Source organism: Ambystoma mexicanum, chromosome 2p (genome assembly GCF_040938575.1).
Source record: "Ambystoma mexicanum isolate Mex_15411 chromosome 2p, UKY_AmexF1_1, whole genome shotgun sequence".
Taxonomy (NCBI): domain Eukaryota; kingdom Metazoa; phylum Chordata; class Amphibia; order Caudata; family Ambystomatidae; genus Ambystoma; species Ambystoma mexicanum.
The window spans coordinates 418,960,400-418,976,126 of record NC_090923.1 but is presented as its reverse complement, the minus strand read 5'-3'; the positions used below and the strand labels follow the sequence as shown (position 1 = coordinate 418,976,126).

Here is a 15,727-nt window from a genome sequence, read left to right as displayed (position 1 = left end):
CAGCCTGCTCTCTTTAACCAGTTCAATGAATTGCCACACCACCAGCACAATCGACCAGATGAATTGCCTTCGTTGTCTGCCAATTCTATTATTTTCCCTCTATGCAACCAAGGCCTATGAATATATCTGGCGGTTGCAAAGACTATGTGAAGTTCCGAAGTGTTTTTACAGAGTTTCAAAGCTTCTCCATGCATCTAATCCCAGCAGCTCTAAAAACAGATCTTAAATATGAGCACCTTATAATACCTGACATATTAACAGAAAATGTATGACTGCTTGATTGGCAGCTCCACATAAAGGGCATACCCCTGTCCCGTTTGGACTCCAGAGTTTAGTAACGGAGAATACTGGGAGAGTCAGCATCCTGAAGCGCACATACAATGACCTTACATATGGCGGTGTAATTATGTCAAGGTACCGTTCAATGCCTGTCTGCGTTTTATACCTCAGATAGGTAGGGGGAGCATTTAGCCTTGCGGCAGCTGCTTCTCGCTTTGCTCTGCCCCTGAGGCATGCTGCTCTTTTAAGAGTTCAGCTGACCATGCAACTGGGATTATCCCATGCCTCTGACTCATTTAGGGTGATCAGTAATTCTTTCACGCGCCTTACCCATTGGAGACTATGCCCACCTTCTAGAGTCACAGAGCATCCCAAAATGTATCCTGGACCTCTGTCTGCCATAGCCGGACCCAATGCAGGACTGGCTTTAGGGAACTTGCTCACCCACTGGGCATATATCAAGCTCCAAGTGGACCAGGACTGAAGGCGTGCTCTGGGGAAGCAATAACAACTGCTTCAGAAACCTATTTGCCATGTGATCTAATGCCAGTGTATTGCCATATCCCCAGAGTTCTGTGTCGAAGGTTGACTCTGGTATAGACTGTTTTTTTATAGATCTCTAGAGCAGGGGGAAACAGCACTGCTTCCATGAATTAGTGGCCCGCTGCATTTTCCCAGGTTAGTACATGATTTCGTAGCCTGCGCAGACCAACTGCCATTGTCACAAAAACTAACCCCCAGGTAATCAAAGAACCTGACCTGTTCCAATTTTACCTCATTTACAACAATGGACAAGGGAATACGTTTTACAAATGGCCGTCTGAAGACCATTACCTTATTCTTTGCGGTAGTGCCTTACATTTCCTCACCACAACATCCATATTTATCTTCAAACCATGGGGTGACGTTGCCATGATAACACCATCATTTGTGTAACATAGGGCTGGGTATTTGTCCAGACCCATACCAGGGCACTCCAGGCAGCCCTTCAGAAGAGCATCAACCAACTCCTGAAAGTATATACAAAAGAGCAGGGGGGCAAGCATGCACCCTTGACTTACACCCTTCTCCACATCGAAAGGGGTAGTGGTTTTGCCACCCACGGGACCACAGCCTGGTTCTGTGAATACACAACTGAATAATAGAGACTAAGTGGGGGGGGGGGAAGCATTTGTCTCTCTTAATATCCTCTAAAGGGTGTTCTGGGAGACTCTGTCAAAGGCCATCCTGAGATCCAGGAATACTATGTACAACTTCATCTTCAGCAGCACTGTGTACTTCTGGATCACCAGGAACAGCCTAAAACTCTGATCCACAGTATGTCTATTCCTTTGAAAACATGCCTGCAAATCGCTGATCACATTGTCTTTGTCTAATCAATCTTGCAGATGAGGGAGGATTGACTTCCTGCAGATCTTCCCTGTACTATCCAACAGAGAGATCGATCGGTAATTGGCAGGGGAGTCCCTCCCCCCTTTTTATATATGGGGACAATCAAAAGAATTAAAACATCAGTGTCCAGCGAAATAAGCAAACGCATGAGATCACAGTATTGGGAGAAAGAAGAACATAGAAAATAATGAATCTGCATCAATACGAAATCTGTTTCATACCGTCACAAACTTTAAAATGTACTGAACAAACGGAACTCCTTTTTTCACCAAACTGGCAATACACCATTAAAGACCATACAGTGCAAACATGTTTCCTTCTCTTATGTGTTGATCGAATCCATCTGTGTGCTTCAAAGAATTTAATATGTATTTGGACCCTAGGCGGCCGCCCCATTCAATCTGCTTGCTCGGATCGTTGGCTGAATCCCACGATCAAAGCCCGGTTTCCGAGCAAACTTGGAGCTGCAAGTGCCCGCTGTGCCATTTTCCCCCACTTTCCTCCCCATGCCTCCGATCTCCTCACCTTCACTCCCATCCCTCCCCACCCCACGCACATGATTCTTTGGTCGCGGCAGTGCCACCGCTGCTTCAGCATTCCGGCCATCATGGAAATTGAAGAGGGGCTCCGCATGGAGCCTCGCCTTCCTTTTCCATGGCCGGCCATCTTAGGTGAGTCTGTTTGAATGAACAGGTTGCCGTGAGCATGCATCCCATTCATTCAAAAAAATGGATTGCAATCAACACCCCAGGTTTATGGATTAAATACACGGTGCGCTACTAGACCATTGGATAACAAATTTACAATTTTCTTCAGGACTATTCACTCTGTTTTCTCTACCAGGGTACATATTTCTTAATTTAAGAAAGCCATCCTTTATATGAATATGTGTCTAACCCCATGAGGTAGGGAGGCAAACAATTCCCCTTTCGCTGGGCTTCTGTGTTGAAGCCAGAGCGTTAATAAGAGCGTTAAATATGTAAAAATAAGTACAAATTTACAAGGCATTATTAAAATAGAAAATCAACAGTACAATTTGTGAACAAGCCCATTAATACAACTGTTAGTATATATAATGTTAAAAACCTATCAAAGGTATCAACTATGCAAGATCCTGGGCTTTATATTTAAACAACAAGATGTTCATAGGGGAAAGACCCCTGGGCCACTAGCGTTAATTTAGAAATTGGCACTTGCAGGAGACATGTCATTTGATCGAAGCACCCTGTCTGCTTGATATATCATTGGTTATTTATAACGTGCTTAATACCCAGAGGTTTCTAATCGCAGACCCGGGGATCGAACCTGTGTTGCTCCGCGTCGTCTTGCTTGCAAGGCGAGTATGTTGCCCTGGAGCTATACTCCCGAGACATCTCTCTCAGCCCCACCTCAAGCCCCCCACTTTACCTTCCTCCATCCTTTTCTACACCATCACCTTCCAGTCTCCTCTTGCCCCTTAAATCCTCCCAGTATCTGCTCTTTGCACCCTTGCTCGGACACACACACTTACTTGACAAGTAACTGTGACTTTTGCCATATAGGCACTTGTGCGTAATGCACAGCAACCGAAAGGAGATTCTATGTTCATGGGTAGCCAATGTAAGGTCCTTCTGGATTATGACACATGGTCAATTCTGTGCAGGGACTCAACAACGCGCACTGCATTGTTTTGAATGGTTTGCAATCTGGTGATTTCACCCTTGCCAATGCCCTGAAGGAGGCTGGAGCAATAATCAAATCTTTCCCCAATAATTGCTGGTGCAATGGTGGCACAGTTAGTAGAATTGAGGAAAGGTCTAAGTTGTGCAAGCAATTTTAGGTAGTACGAGGTGCCAGAGACCAGACTGCTGACATGTGCCTTCATGTTGAGTTCCTGGTCTAGAATTATTCCCATGGTTTTTACTTTGGGAAGTGTTGTGATGGTACAACCTGCATCAAACATTGCAGATACTCAGAACTCAGCCTGCGCAGCTGCAGTGCCTTGTCAGCTAGCTTGAGCTCTGTCTTTGAATCGTTGACAGCTAGGCTCTTGTCCACCATCCAGGTCTGTACAAGACTATAGATGGAATTGATGGTGACAGTCTTTACTGTAATCACCTGCTAGTGAACGGAGGATAGCACAGGGGCAACACCCTGGTCTTGGAGGCAACAGAGATTCGAATCCCTGATCCGTGCTTGGAAACTGAACTCTGGTATGGTACTAGGCGTGTTATAAAAAAACAATTAAATAAATAGTGGAGTAAGAAACTGTGTTGTTGGCATAATTAGCATACATTACACCTTCAGCACCCAGCATTTCAAAGAGGGGCAACGCGTAAAGATGTTAAAAAGCGTTGGAGATTCACAAGAGCCCTGTTGGACTCCACAAGTCCCTGGAACTCATCTGCCATAGAGCATCTTCATAAAAGACTTTAGCTTTGCAAGGAAGGATTTAATCCAGTTATAAGCAATCTGGCAATTACTATGGGAAGGGCCACTAAACCAAAAGTGGCGGACAGATCCAAAGGCATAAGAAAGCTGTGCAACCTTTCTCAAAAATATGTAAGATGTCGGTCTTGAGATTCAGCACTGTGGACTCTTAAACCCTGATTGCTTCTGACCCAAGATGTTCTGTGTAGACAGAGTCCTGAATCTGTGTATAAGATACCCTATCTAAGATTTTCAACAGGAAGGGTATGTTGGTGATGGGGCGATAATTAACTGGCACACTAGGGTCTCGAGAGGGCTTCTTCAGCAGGGAAGATATGAATGCCTGCTTGATGGAAGACAGTACAAGATTTTCCTGAAAAGAAGTGTTCACAAATTTGGTGATCAATGGTAGCAACTGGATGGCACAAGATTTGACAATAAACACAGGACAGATTCCACCCTACCCCCTTGCACTTTATGGGTTTATGTTTTTGCAGAACCGCCGTAATTCCAGTCTCTGCGTGCCCTAAACTCAAACATAGGTGAGGAAATACATGGTGTAACAGTTTCCATGTTTGTATTGGTTCTGTCTGTATTACATTTGGCTGCAATGTCCCCCTTAGCTTTTCTGATCTTGCTTGCATCCTGTATAGAGATGCACCCGTCTGTGTCTTTATTGATCTGAGACGGGCGAGACTGGGCAAGGGTATTCGAGCTTTGAGTATTTTAAAGAGTTCTCTGGAGTTAGATACCGCACTGTCTATTCTTCGGTCTTAGGGGGATTTCTTAGGCAGAACAAATGGCAGATTTATGAGCCTTCACAGCAATGGAGTATTTGGCTTTGTTGTCAATGGACTCTGTCCTCTTCCACTGCTGAAGCTCTGTTTTTGGCGGTTTTGAGTTTCTGAATGTGTGCCGAGAACCTGAATTTAGTATTTTAATTTGTATCTAGCCAAGGTTTCTCAGGAGCCAAGCAATTAACTGTGTTAACCATAATATGTTGGTACGTATCAGCCAGGTCGTTGTCTGTTTTGTAGTTAGCCAGGCTATCTTAGGTAGCCACAAAATAAGGCGCCATGGATGTAGAGGAAGGTTTGCGCTAAATTTAGCCATGTCTTTAATCATTTTGGTTTTGGTCAGTTGTGAAAAACACAAGAGACTGAAATGGATTGCATTATGGTCCAACAATGGGCAGTGGGTGATCTCTATGTTAATAGTGACAAGGCCATCCAGTAGCGAATCCTGCCCTTGATATGGGTTGCTGTTCAATATACTGGCAAAAGCCGAAATTCGACAGAGACCTTGACGGCAGTTGCCATGGAGTCACAGCTATCAGAAAAACTAAGATTAAGGTCTTTTAAGATGATAATTTTGGACAATGGCTTTAGTAAGGGTAGAAACAGGTCATTAAGATGAAGCAGAACATCTGGCATGTTGTTTGGGGGGTCTATATACAAGCATAATGTTGACTGTGATGTTCTAGTCAACAGACAGTTTTAGAAGTAACACCTTACATCAGTAATTTGGCACCCTCTTCTTTTTTTTTTTTAAACTGTTTATTTGGGTTTTACCAAGGAAACAACATGAACACAAACATAGGCACTCATCAGAAAATCACATCAGCATAATCCGTGAAAAGAGGCGGTGCAGGCATATAAAGCAATGTTACATCCGCAGAGCAGGTAATAGATGGCAGTTCTGGTGACGTCTCATGACTTTAGATCATAGGAGGGGGCGTCTATGTGGGGTTCCCGGTTGGTGGGGCGTAGAGTTTCTCATAATAGGCGGCAAATGTTTCGGCTATGTCAGAGTCTTCAGTTATCAGCTCTCTCTCTGGGGATCGGATGGCATGCACATGCCCTTTAGTTTGCTCACGTTGCTCCAGCCAGGCGAGGGTTTTATTTGCCTTGTCTCCTTTCTCATAAATTTGACTCCGGACTAGCCAGTGGGCTGCCTGTGCATTATCCTGGGCTGTATTACTGAGGGTTTCTTGTGCAGTCACCAGGGCTTCCTTTGCGCTTTGGGTGCCATGTGTAAGAAGATGCCCTTCGCACTCCAACACTTGCTTTTCAGCCTCCATGATTTTTTGAGCGCGTCGCTTCCGCTAGGCCGATACCCAGGTGTCCGACAGTCCCAGTGTCTCGGCAAACGTGTACAGAGCTGTCGGGGCAGGTCGAGTTCCTGCCCTTTTGTAGGACCTGTCAGCCATGACATCCATAACTTCGTTGAAGCCCCCCCCCCCTATAGCCTAAATGTTGGCGTCCTCCTCTAGGAGTATGTTCTGCAGTTCGCCAAGTAGTTTCTCGAGCTCTTCAGCAATTTCGGGAAGCCGCAAGTGATATGTACTCAGTCGCCAGGTGATGTCTGGGCGCTGGCGAGCGTTTTTCATAGTTATAAGGAGCGGGGAGTGGTCCGAAATACCTCTTGCTAGGAACTCCGCGGATACAAGCCTGTGGGATGTGTTGCAGGGGATGAAGGCATAGTCGATCCTAGAAAATGTTTTATGCGCACTAGAGAAAAATGAGAATCCAGCCTCGCCATCGTGCAGTGATCGCCAGGTGTCCGACAGTCCCAGTGTCTCGGCAAACGTGTACAGAGCTGTCGGGGCAGGTCGAGTTCCTGCCCTTTTGTAGGACCTGTCAGCCATGACATCCATAACTTCGTTGAAACCCCCCCCCCCTATAGCCTATAAGTTGGCGTCCTCCTCTAGGAGTATGTTCTGCAGTTCGCCAAGTAGTTCCTGCATGAGTGTGGGAGGGGCGTAGACCGCGATGAGACCCCAATTTTCGCTCCAGATATCTGCGAGCAGTATCACGAATCGGCCCCTGGGGTCAGTCCGTACTTTCCTCACCTGTAGGGGGACTCGTTTAGTATCATTGTGCCCCTGGCTCCTTTTGTGAACCCAGCTTGATAAGTATGCGGATAGTTGGATCTTTTAAAGAAGCTGTTACCGGTTCCAATCAGGTGCGTTTACGTGAGGAACGCTATGTCTGGTGAGTATCGGTTGAGATATTGGAGCACCAGTCTTTGTTTCACGCTGGAAGCCAGGCCGTTGACATTCCAGGTCAGTAAGGATAGCTTGTCTGTGTTTATTTTAGCTGCGTGGGTCTTATTGTAGGGCATCACCAAGGATCTGATATCTCGGTAGCCTCCTGGGTCATATGTAGTGTTCTGTCGAGCTCAGTCTGGAGTGCCCCATGTCTGGATCCCTCCATGCCACGAAGCGTAGTGTAGACCCGGGGTACCCAAGTGTGTCTCTTGGAGGGAGTCGTCCCAGGGTTGCCATTTGACAATGTACCTCGTGCCTGAGCAATGCGGGTCTCACGGGCCCTGCATGTGGGCTGTTTGTGTTTCCTGCCTCCGTAGGGATGAGTGTCATGCCTTCTTATACTGTGTTTCAGGTTGCCTAAACTCGTAGAACCCCCGCACCCTGTACTCCCCTCCCCCCCCAAACTGGGAGCACCTGTCACCCAAACATTAAACTTTTAAACTGTGAAACTTCTTTCGGGATTACCTGGACTGTGGTCGAGACTCCACCGCCTAGAGGGCGGCGGCCGCTGAGGTAGAGTTCCCGTAGTGTTGCATTGTGGGTCTGTTCCTATGATGCCGAGGCCTCATCCATTCTCTGTAGTGCTTTTGACGGGACCCTGTGATGCCTCAGTTTCCGGGTCTATCGGAAGGATGGCGAGCGCTGTCCAGGGTTAGGTTTCCGTGCGGTCGGTCTAGAGGGTGAGCGTCGGGCTCCGGGTCCATTGAGGATTTGCGTTTCGAGCCACTCCCATGCAAAGGGCATACTTGATTGACAGAGATTGGAGTTTCTTCTTGACCCAGTCGAACGACTGGCGGGCCTTTTGGACCTCCTCGGTGTAATCCGGGTAGAACCCCACTCTGTATCCATTGTATGTAATTGGGCCCGAGGCCCTTGCCATCTGGAGGATAGCGTCACGGTCTCAAATTCAGGAGGCGTGCAATTATTGTTCTAGGCGAGGCTCCCGGGGTGGGCTGCCCAGTGGGCACCCTGTGTGCTCTTTCAATGGAGAAGAACTTAGACAGTTTTATAGGGGCGAAGGTGTGAGCCAGCCAATCTTCTAGAAAGAGTTCGACACTGGGGCCCTCCTCCCTTTCCGGGATCCCGAGAATCCTGAGGTTGTTGCGACGCGCCCTTCATTCGCGGTCTTCGGCGTGGTATTCAAGTTGGTTGACTTGGCACCCTCTTCTTGATGTATTTGAAGGGAGGCTTCATAAATCAGTGCCACTTCGCCGCCGTTGTATGGTCATCTCTGAGAATATTGTATCCTTCAGGAACAGCTAAAGAAATGTAAATAAAATAAGCAGCATGCAATTGAGAATTCTGACCGGCCCTTCGGCCGCAGACTGTTGACCATGGGTAGCTTTTGCACAAAGCATATCCGGCTCATCCTGGATTACAGTGGCAGGGGCGGGGATGTAATGCAATTTGAGTTTGTGAGAGTCATGTTTTTAGTATCTTCACTATGTGATGTGTCTGGCATTATTGGCTGTGAGTTACTTGGAATGCTGCTAACCCTAAAGGGATCCAGCCCTATGCTGCAACCAAAATTGAGCATAATATTGAAATGGTGAGACGACTGACTGATAGAAATTGGCTGATCCCCACTATCCATTCTTGACACCATTCTATATACAGAGCTGTTAATCTATAATTGGCATCCACTGAAGATATAAAGTGTTCTGTTTATCTGCTTTGCCAAAAAGAGGGCAAAACTTAACAACCAGAAGCTGGAATTTGAATTCTCGTACATTCTTTTATTTACAAGGAAGTTGCTGCTTTCAATCAAAATAAAATGGAAAGCTCTCTGGGCAGCAGGGTAATAACTTTTAAAATTATATAATCTTCCTCCTTCCTTCCAGTTTCTATCTGTCAATGACCTTCAGGCCACAATACCCCCAAACAATTAGAATTATAAGGATGGGTTTTCTAGAACTCCAATGGGAATTAGGGTTTTGCTATACAACCCAAAATGTGAGCTTTCTAATAGCAAACTGGTGTCTGCATGGGTAAAAAGCAATCATGTTTTCCCTACTCTTCAGGCACGTGGTATCCTGAGTCTTGCAGGTCAAGGACCTAGTCAAAAACATCAAGTTTTCCTGGGTGTGTTTACCGCAGGAGAGGGTCCACAACATTCACTCACAGGTTCAGGAAAATAAATTGTCCCTGGGCACTCATTTCGGCATGTTGGTCATCGGAGACCCTGGTCGTAGTTCGGCATCTGTGTCGATGAGTTGCCTCCTGACATAAGCAAAACCAAAAGATGATAGCTGAAAGATTTTAAATCCATCAGAACTGTTAGGAAAGATTTCATTTATGTGCAATTTTACCTCCATTTATGCCCCCCCCAACTTGTTGCATTTGTGTGGCTATCCTAACCTGACTTTTTCCAGTGGAGCCCAGCCTTCAGCTGAACGCCTGGGCTTTTGCTCACTTGTTATGGGGAAACTGATAGTCCTTCAGACTGCCAGTACTGGGAAACTGTTTCCCTTAGTCTTTGACTATGTTGCCATTTCTTGGTAACAAACAGTCCATAATGTACCGTTTAGTACCGTGCGCTGGGGTCCCTTTTCGTTTTATGGCCCTAGACACCCTCAAAGGATTTTTTGGTGATTGTATGAGGGTGCCTGGGACGAGCTGGTGGTAGCAGTTACTATTTGTAATGTTTTACTTCTTTTTATCGAGTTAACCCACGTTTACCGCGTTTAGGTCCGAAAATGGCCAAGCCACAAAGTCTTTTGTTCTGTCACATGGCCATTTTATCCCTCCCCTTCACCCAGGTCGAGTAACCCGGGTTTTCCTGATTTGGGCATGCAGCCTCCTGCGAAAACCAATCTGTGTGCCCAGGAAGAGGGCTGGAACTGTCTAGTTCCAATCCACACTACTGGTCACAGGATATCTGGAGGGCCTGAATGACTGAATCCACTGTGGCCTGTGATTGGTCCACGTCTGGGATGCCTGCAAGAGAGCAGCTCTTCTATTGGAAGTCCTTGATTTTGGCGCAAAGCTAATCTTGGATAAGAGAAGGGGCTCTGCAGCCATTCCAGGTCAATCACCTGTGTTCTCACCGAACTACAGAAGCAGCCAAGTTTCCTACATGATGAAACGGACCCATAATCCCACCGGAGACGCTTTGGAAGGTTTTGGCACCCTTTGCCCTCTGCTGTCCCATTGGACCCCTGCTTTCTTCTTCGATTAAGAAGGCCTGCCAAGGTGCTTTGCCCCTTTGGTGTAGTGGGAACAACTACTCTCGGCACCCCCTGCTTACCCACCAAGCGAGCCCCTTTCAGAAGTGTTCCTGGACCATCGAGCGATGTGTCCAGCTCTACCTCAGGGTAACCTGCAGCTCCGCCGCTGTCTCGAGTGCAGACCAGAGACATTGTTGGCTTGTTGTCCCCTGCAATCTTGTGCCAAATTTCGCAGGCCTAGCTCCTCTGGGTCCCGAATTAGGAGAGTGCGTAACGCTACCCGCATCCACGATTCCCGCGTCACTACCTGGTGGTGATGATCATTGTAGTTCGCCTGCTGTTTTGCTCTCCTGTGCCCTGAAGCCAGCTACCCCGGAATTCTTTTCATACCTCCTTCGGAAGCTGAGAAAAGGCAACTGTCCCGTCACAGACGATCGTTCTCCACCGCAGCCGCTCAGAGCCGCGAATCTGCAGGACTCGAACCTACTAGCGACCGCAACTAAACTGGCGAAGTTTGGTCCCGACTGTGCTGAGGGTCGATGAGTACTTGCATAATTTACCGATGGCCCCCTGGCACAGCCGATCATTTTTACGCATGAGTATCCCTTAAAGGTACTCTAACTTGGCTGGGTTAGCCTGCGCTCCCTAGCTATTCTCATTTGAATACTGCTTTGTCGCCAAGGGCAGGGCTTCTCGAATAGTTCTTCATTGCCTCAAGTCCCAGCCTGACTTGCTACAGCCCTGAAAAGAAGACCCGCTCTATTGTTCATTTGCGCGATTGTGTGTTTTATACGCATAACTGTACTGTTGAGCACAAGACTCTCCTCTTCTTAGGGTTGGACTCGAAAGTTATGGAACAAACTCTGAAGGATAACCTAATGCCATGTGTGTTAACTTAACCCTCTCTTCACAGGTTGTGGTTATATCACGTAACTGAATTGCATTAGGAAATGTGTTGTGTGTGTGTATATATATATATATATATATATATTGTATAGATAAAGTATATGTGTGATCATTGTTTTACTCATGCTAAACTTACTGGTGTCTATTTGGTACGGCTGACAATCAATTTATAGATCTTTTTCATATACGCTTGTCTAAGAGTAATTTGTGGTTTGTTGCTGTGTGTGTGTGCTCATTATGGGCTTCCGATCATGCTCACCCCTCCTGAGACTTAGTCTTGACCGCCTGTCGAGGTACCTAGATTGGTCTGGCTTGTCCAGAAGGTTCTCCTGTTTCACTAAACCGAGGATGGCCTCCTAAACCTCTTCCAACCAGGTAAGAGTTTAGAAATCCATCTTTTAAAAGAACCACAGGCAGAGCTCTGGGCAGACCCCCGGACCATCCTTTCTGAGCCTGCCAAGCCATTACAGAAGGGAAAGACAACATGCCAATCAGGCTTCCTCTCACCCCAAAAGGGGCGGCCCAACGTGAACTGCTAAGTTGCATCCCTTCTGCATGAGGCCACAAGCAATCCCTGACCTGTTTGACAAACCTGTCCCGTTTTCACCTCTTTCTCAAGCAATTGCTTGCCCTCTCACAGCAGCAAATATTCTCTATTCTATCTCTCTCTGCTTCACAATCTTTCCTCCATCTACTCTCTTCTGGTTTTTGTCTTACTTCTCCTACTTCTCTTTCGCTCTTCAGTACCAGCTCACAGGCATGCCATACTCTCTCTTATGCAGATAGTGGAAACAGACTCCCTTTTATATTGTGTATGACAGGGATAGAAGTGCTCAGATTGCCCCAGTCTTCCTCCAACTCTAGGTGAGGGAAGTTTCTACAGTTATGTTTTGTTTGTTGTCCACCATATTAGAGTCAGGCAGAAGTATCATGACAGTGCCCAGTGATCTGCCTGGGAAGGTTGTATAGAATTGCCCATGTCATCTGCCAGTAAAGATATATGTAAGCTTTTTAACTTGGATGTAGGTTTCCTATAGACTATCTGTAGAAGGTAGATGTGCCTTAGGTCGGTCTCACCTGCCAATCTTGGGAGGGCTAAGAGAGCTCTGGAAGAGTCCTTCTTTTTTTTTTTTTTTTTAACCTCCTACGGGGTTCACATCTCAGAGCAGATGGCTCACACTGGCCCCCAGGGAAGCCCTATCTCTATAATCAGAGGGCTCCCTTTTTAGCATTTTGTGCAATAAGGACGTTGATAACCTTCTGCGTTTTTTGCAGGTACTGGCGAAGAGCACTTGGTATGCAGGTACGATATTCGAACCATGGGAACTACCGTTTTTGTTATTCTTATCGAGGAAAGCCTGGAACCAAGCCATCTGTGCTGATGCTGCATGGCTTCTCCGCTCACAAGGACATGTGGCTGGGTGTAGTCAAGGTAAGCCACCACAAAGGATTATGCAAGCTTTATGAGAATGGAGTTGGAAATTCAAAAGTACTTTTCATTAAGAGTATCACCACTGTTTTGGCCCCAAAATCTTTCAACATTGTGGCTGGTAAAGCCACACAAGGCACTGTTTATTTTGTTGCCACACGGTGTATCCTTGTGCTTCAATCAAGTCATGTTATGCCTGCAGATGCAGACCACGTCCACAGAGCACATGGTTGCCCCATAACATACTCTGATATATGAGCATTCACGTGCGTGTCCTAGCCATTGGAGTGGTTTGAACACATGTCAATGAAAGCAAGCAGACGTAGGGGATTGGTTCAAACCTCATCACCTGTGCTCTCCTTTCCTGTGCACTCCTTTTACTTGGAAACCTGTTCTGTCCTAGTTGAGCTATTCTACAAGGTAAAGTCATCCAATACAGCAAAAGGCTGTACTTTAAATGCTCACATACTATACAGTTGGCACTTAAACCCTGACGTGCAGATTCCAACAGGGTGTTGGCAGTCTAGAGATCTCTTTGTGGAATGTCATTAACCTAAACATGCACATTTACCCAGTATGATTCCACATAGGGGACTATTGTTCATAGGAAAACTGGCAAAGTCAGGAACTATAGTTTCCACGCCAAATTGCCCCCCCCGCCCCAGACGACCAATGGTTTTCCTTTTATTTTTCAATTTGAATGGCTGTTTGTCAAGACTTGATAGTCGTGTAGATTATAAAGACCTCCGTCCCCAAGTACCACACAGGAAGGTATCAAACAACTCCCTGTGCAATCTTTGAGGCCACAGGTGATAGGTACTTGAACTCCGGAAACCCTGGAACGCCGGAAACCCGAGGCCGCTGCAAGGCAAATAAGCAATTAACATAGAACACCAATGTAAGGGAACATCAATAGGGACAACTGAATACAGGCCAATATGAAAGCTTACCTAGTTGTGGGAAGGGTGCAACTTTGACAAAACCAAGGACTCGCTGGGGCAAGTACTGTAATAGGCGTTATTGGTAGTACCATCAGTGTATGGTAAGGGTGACAGCAGAAGGATGTAGATTAGTCACTGCTCCAGATTTGAAGGTACCAAACACTGGAAGCACCTGTAGATGCCTGAAGTTGCAATCAGGTTAAGAGGAAGGAGTACCTTGAGGTGTTGTGGTAAAAGTGAGGAGCCACTAGCAGTCCGTGACACAGATCTGAAATCGGGTTAATCCGGGAAAGACAGAAGACCACAACACGTGATTCGTAGTGGAACGTGGCTGCTTAGCAACAGGATGCCTGAACCTATACGCCAGGGAAGTTGCCAGTAGAGAAATGGACGTAAACGTCCCTTGTGATGTGTAATCGTTCTCCCCAGATGATAGCTGTCTCCAGTCCATGAACGAGGCCAACGGACACCAAACTGCTGCTGCCCTGACTGGGAACTGGAGGTAGATGTGGGTGTGCATGCAACAGGGACAACAGTAGACTGAGGAACGGAGTGCATGACACTGTTGGTGTCAAGACTTACTCTTAGTACATATATTGGGATACACATAATATTTTCTACAGTTATATCTTGTTTGCCCACCATGTTAAGGTCAAAGCAAAAACAAAGAGGTAATGGCTGGAAGGTTTAGAATGAATCTTAACCACTGGCATTGCTCTGGGCAACCCTCCAGACCACCGTTCTTCGCCTGCCAAGCCATTACAGAAGGGGAAAGACCATATGCAAATCAGGCTTGGCCCCACCCCAAAAGGGGCAGTCCAGCCCGAACTGCTAGGTCACATCCCTTCTGCACGAGACCACAAGCATCCCCAAACATGTTTCGCCCTGTTGGGGCTCATCAGTGAGGAGTAGCTTGGGTCTCTAGGCCCAGCAGGCCACAGTTCGGGCTGGACTGCCCCTTTTGGGGTGGGACCAAGTCTGATTTGCATATGGTCTTTCCCCTTCTGTAATGGCTTGGCAGGTGAAGCACGATGGTCTGGAGGGTTGCCCAGAGCAATGCCAGTGGTTAAGATTAATTCTAAACCTTCCAGCCATCACCTCTTTGTTTTTGCTATGTCACCCCGAGTGGGACGGGTATGCCCAGACGTGGGTCCCGTGCCTGCTGGGCCTAGAGACCCAAGCTACTCCTCACTGATGAGGCCCAACAAGGCCAAAACATGTTTGGGAGATGCTTGTGGTCTCGTGAAGAACGGATGTGACCAAGCCGTTTGCGTTGGACTGCCCCTTTTGGGGTGGGACCAAGTCCGATTTGCATATGGTCTTTCCCCTTCTGTAATGGCTTGGCAGGTGAAGAACGATGGTCTGGAGGGTTGCCCAGAGCAATGCCAGTGGTTAAGATTAATTTTAAGGTCAGGCAGATGTGTGGCAGTGCCGGGGGGGGGGGGGAAGAGAAAGGTGTGTGTGTGTGTGTGTGTGTGTGTGTGTGTGTGTGTGTGTGTGTGTGTGTGTGTGTGTGTGTGTGTGTGTGTGTGTGTGTGTGTGTGTGTGTGTGTGTGTGTGTGTGTGTGTGTGTGTGTGTGTGTGTGTGTGTGTGTGTGTGTGTGTGTGTGTGTGTGTGTGTGTGTGTGTGTGTGTGTGTGTGTGTGTGTGTGTGTGTGTGTGTGTGTGTGTGTGTGTGTGTGTGTGTGTGTGTGTGTGTGTGTGTGTGTGTGTGTGTGTGTGTGTGTGTGTGTGTGTGTGTGTGTGTGTGTGTGTGTGTGTGTGTGTGTGTGTGTGTGTGTGTGTGTGTGTGTGTGTGTGTTAGTGTGTGTGTGTTAGTGTGTGTGTGTTAGTGTTAGTGTTAGTGTTAGTGTTAGTGTTAGTGTTAGTGTTAGTGTTAGTGTTAGTGTTAGTGTTATAGGTTTCCTATAGACTATAGGTCTCACTTGCCAATCTTGCGTGGGCTAAGATACCTCTGTGGGAGTACTTTTTACCTCCTATAGGGTTCATATCTCGGAGCAGATGGCTTACACTGGCCCCCAGGGAAGCCCTATATTCTTTGGCTCCCTTCACAACGTCTATAATTAGAGACCTCCCTTTCTAGCTTTTTGATGAAATATGGATGTACATAACCTAGGTTTTTTGCAGGTTTTTTGCAGGTACTACCAAAGAGCTC

At 46.8% G+C, this 15,727-nt stretch overlaps 1 protein-coding gene across 3 annotated transcripts in view; it reads left to right on the top strand.

Moving 5' to 3' along the window:
* ABHD6 (abhydrolase domain containing 6, acylglycerol lipase) overlaps positions 1–15,727 on the top strand; it is a 597,080-nt gene that overhangs the window by 200,780 nt on the left and 380,573 nt on the right. For all 3 annotated transcript variants that reach the window (XM_069643773.1, XM_069643772.1, XM_069643774.1), the window contains exon 3: positions 12,478–12,634. In XM_069643773.1, the coding sequence (XP_069499874.1) occupies positions 12,478–12,634 (157 nt within the window). The remainder of the gene's footprint in view (positions 1–12,477; positions 12,635–15,727) is intronic.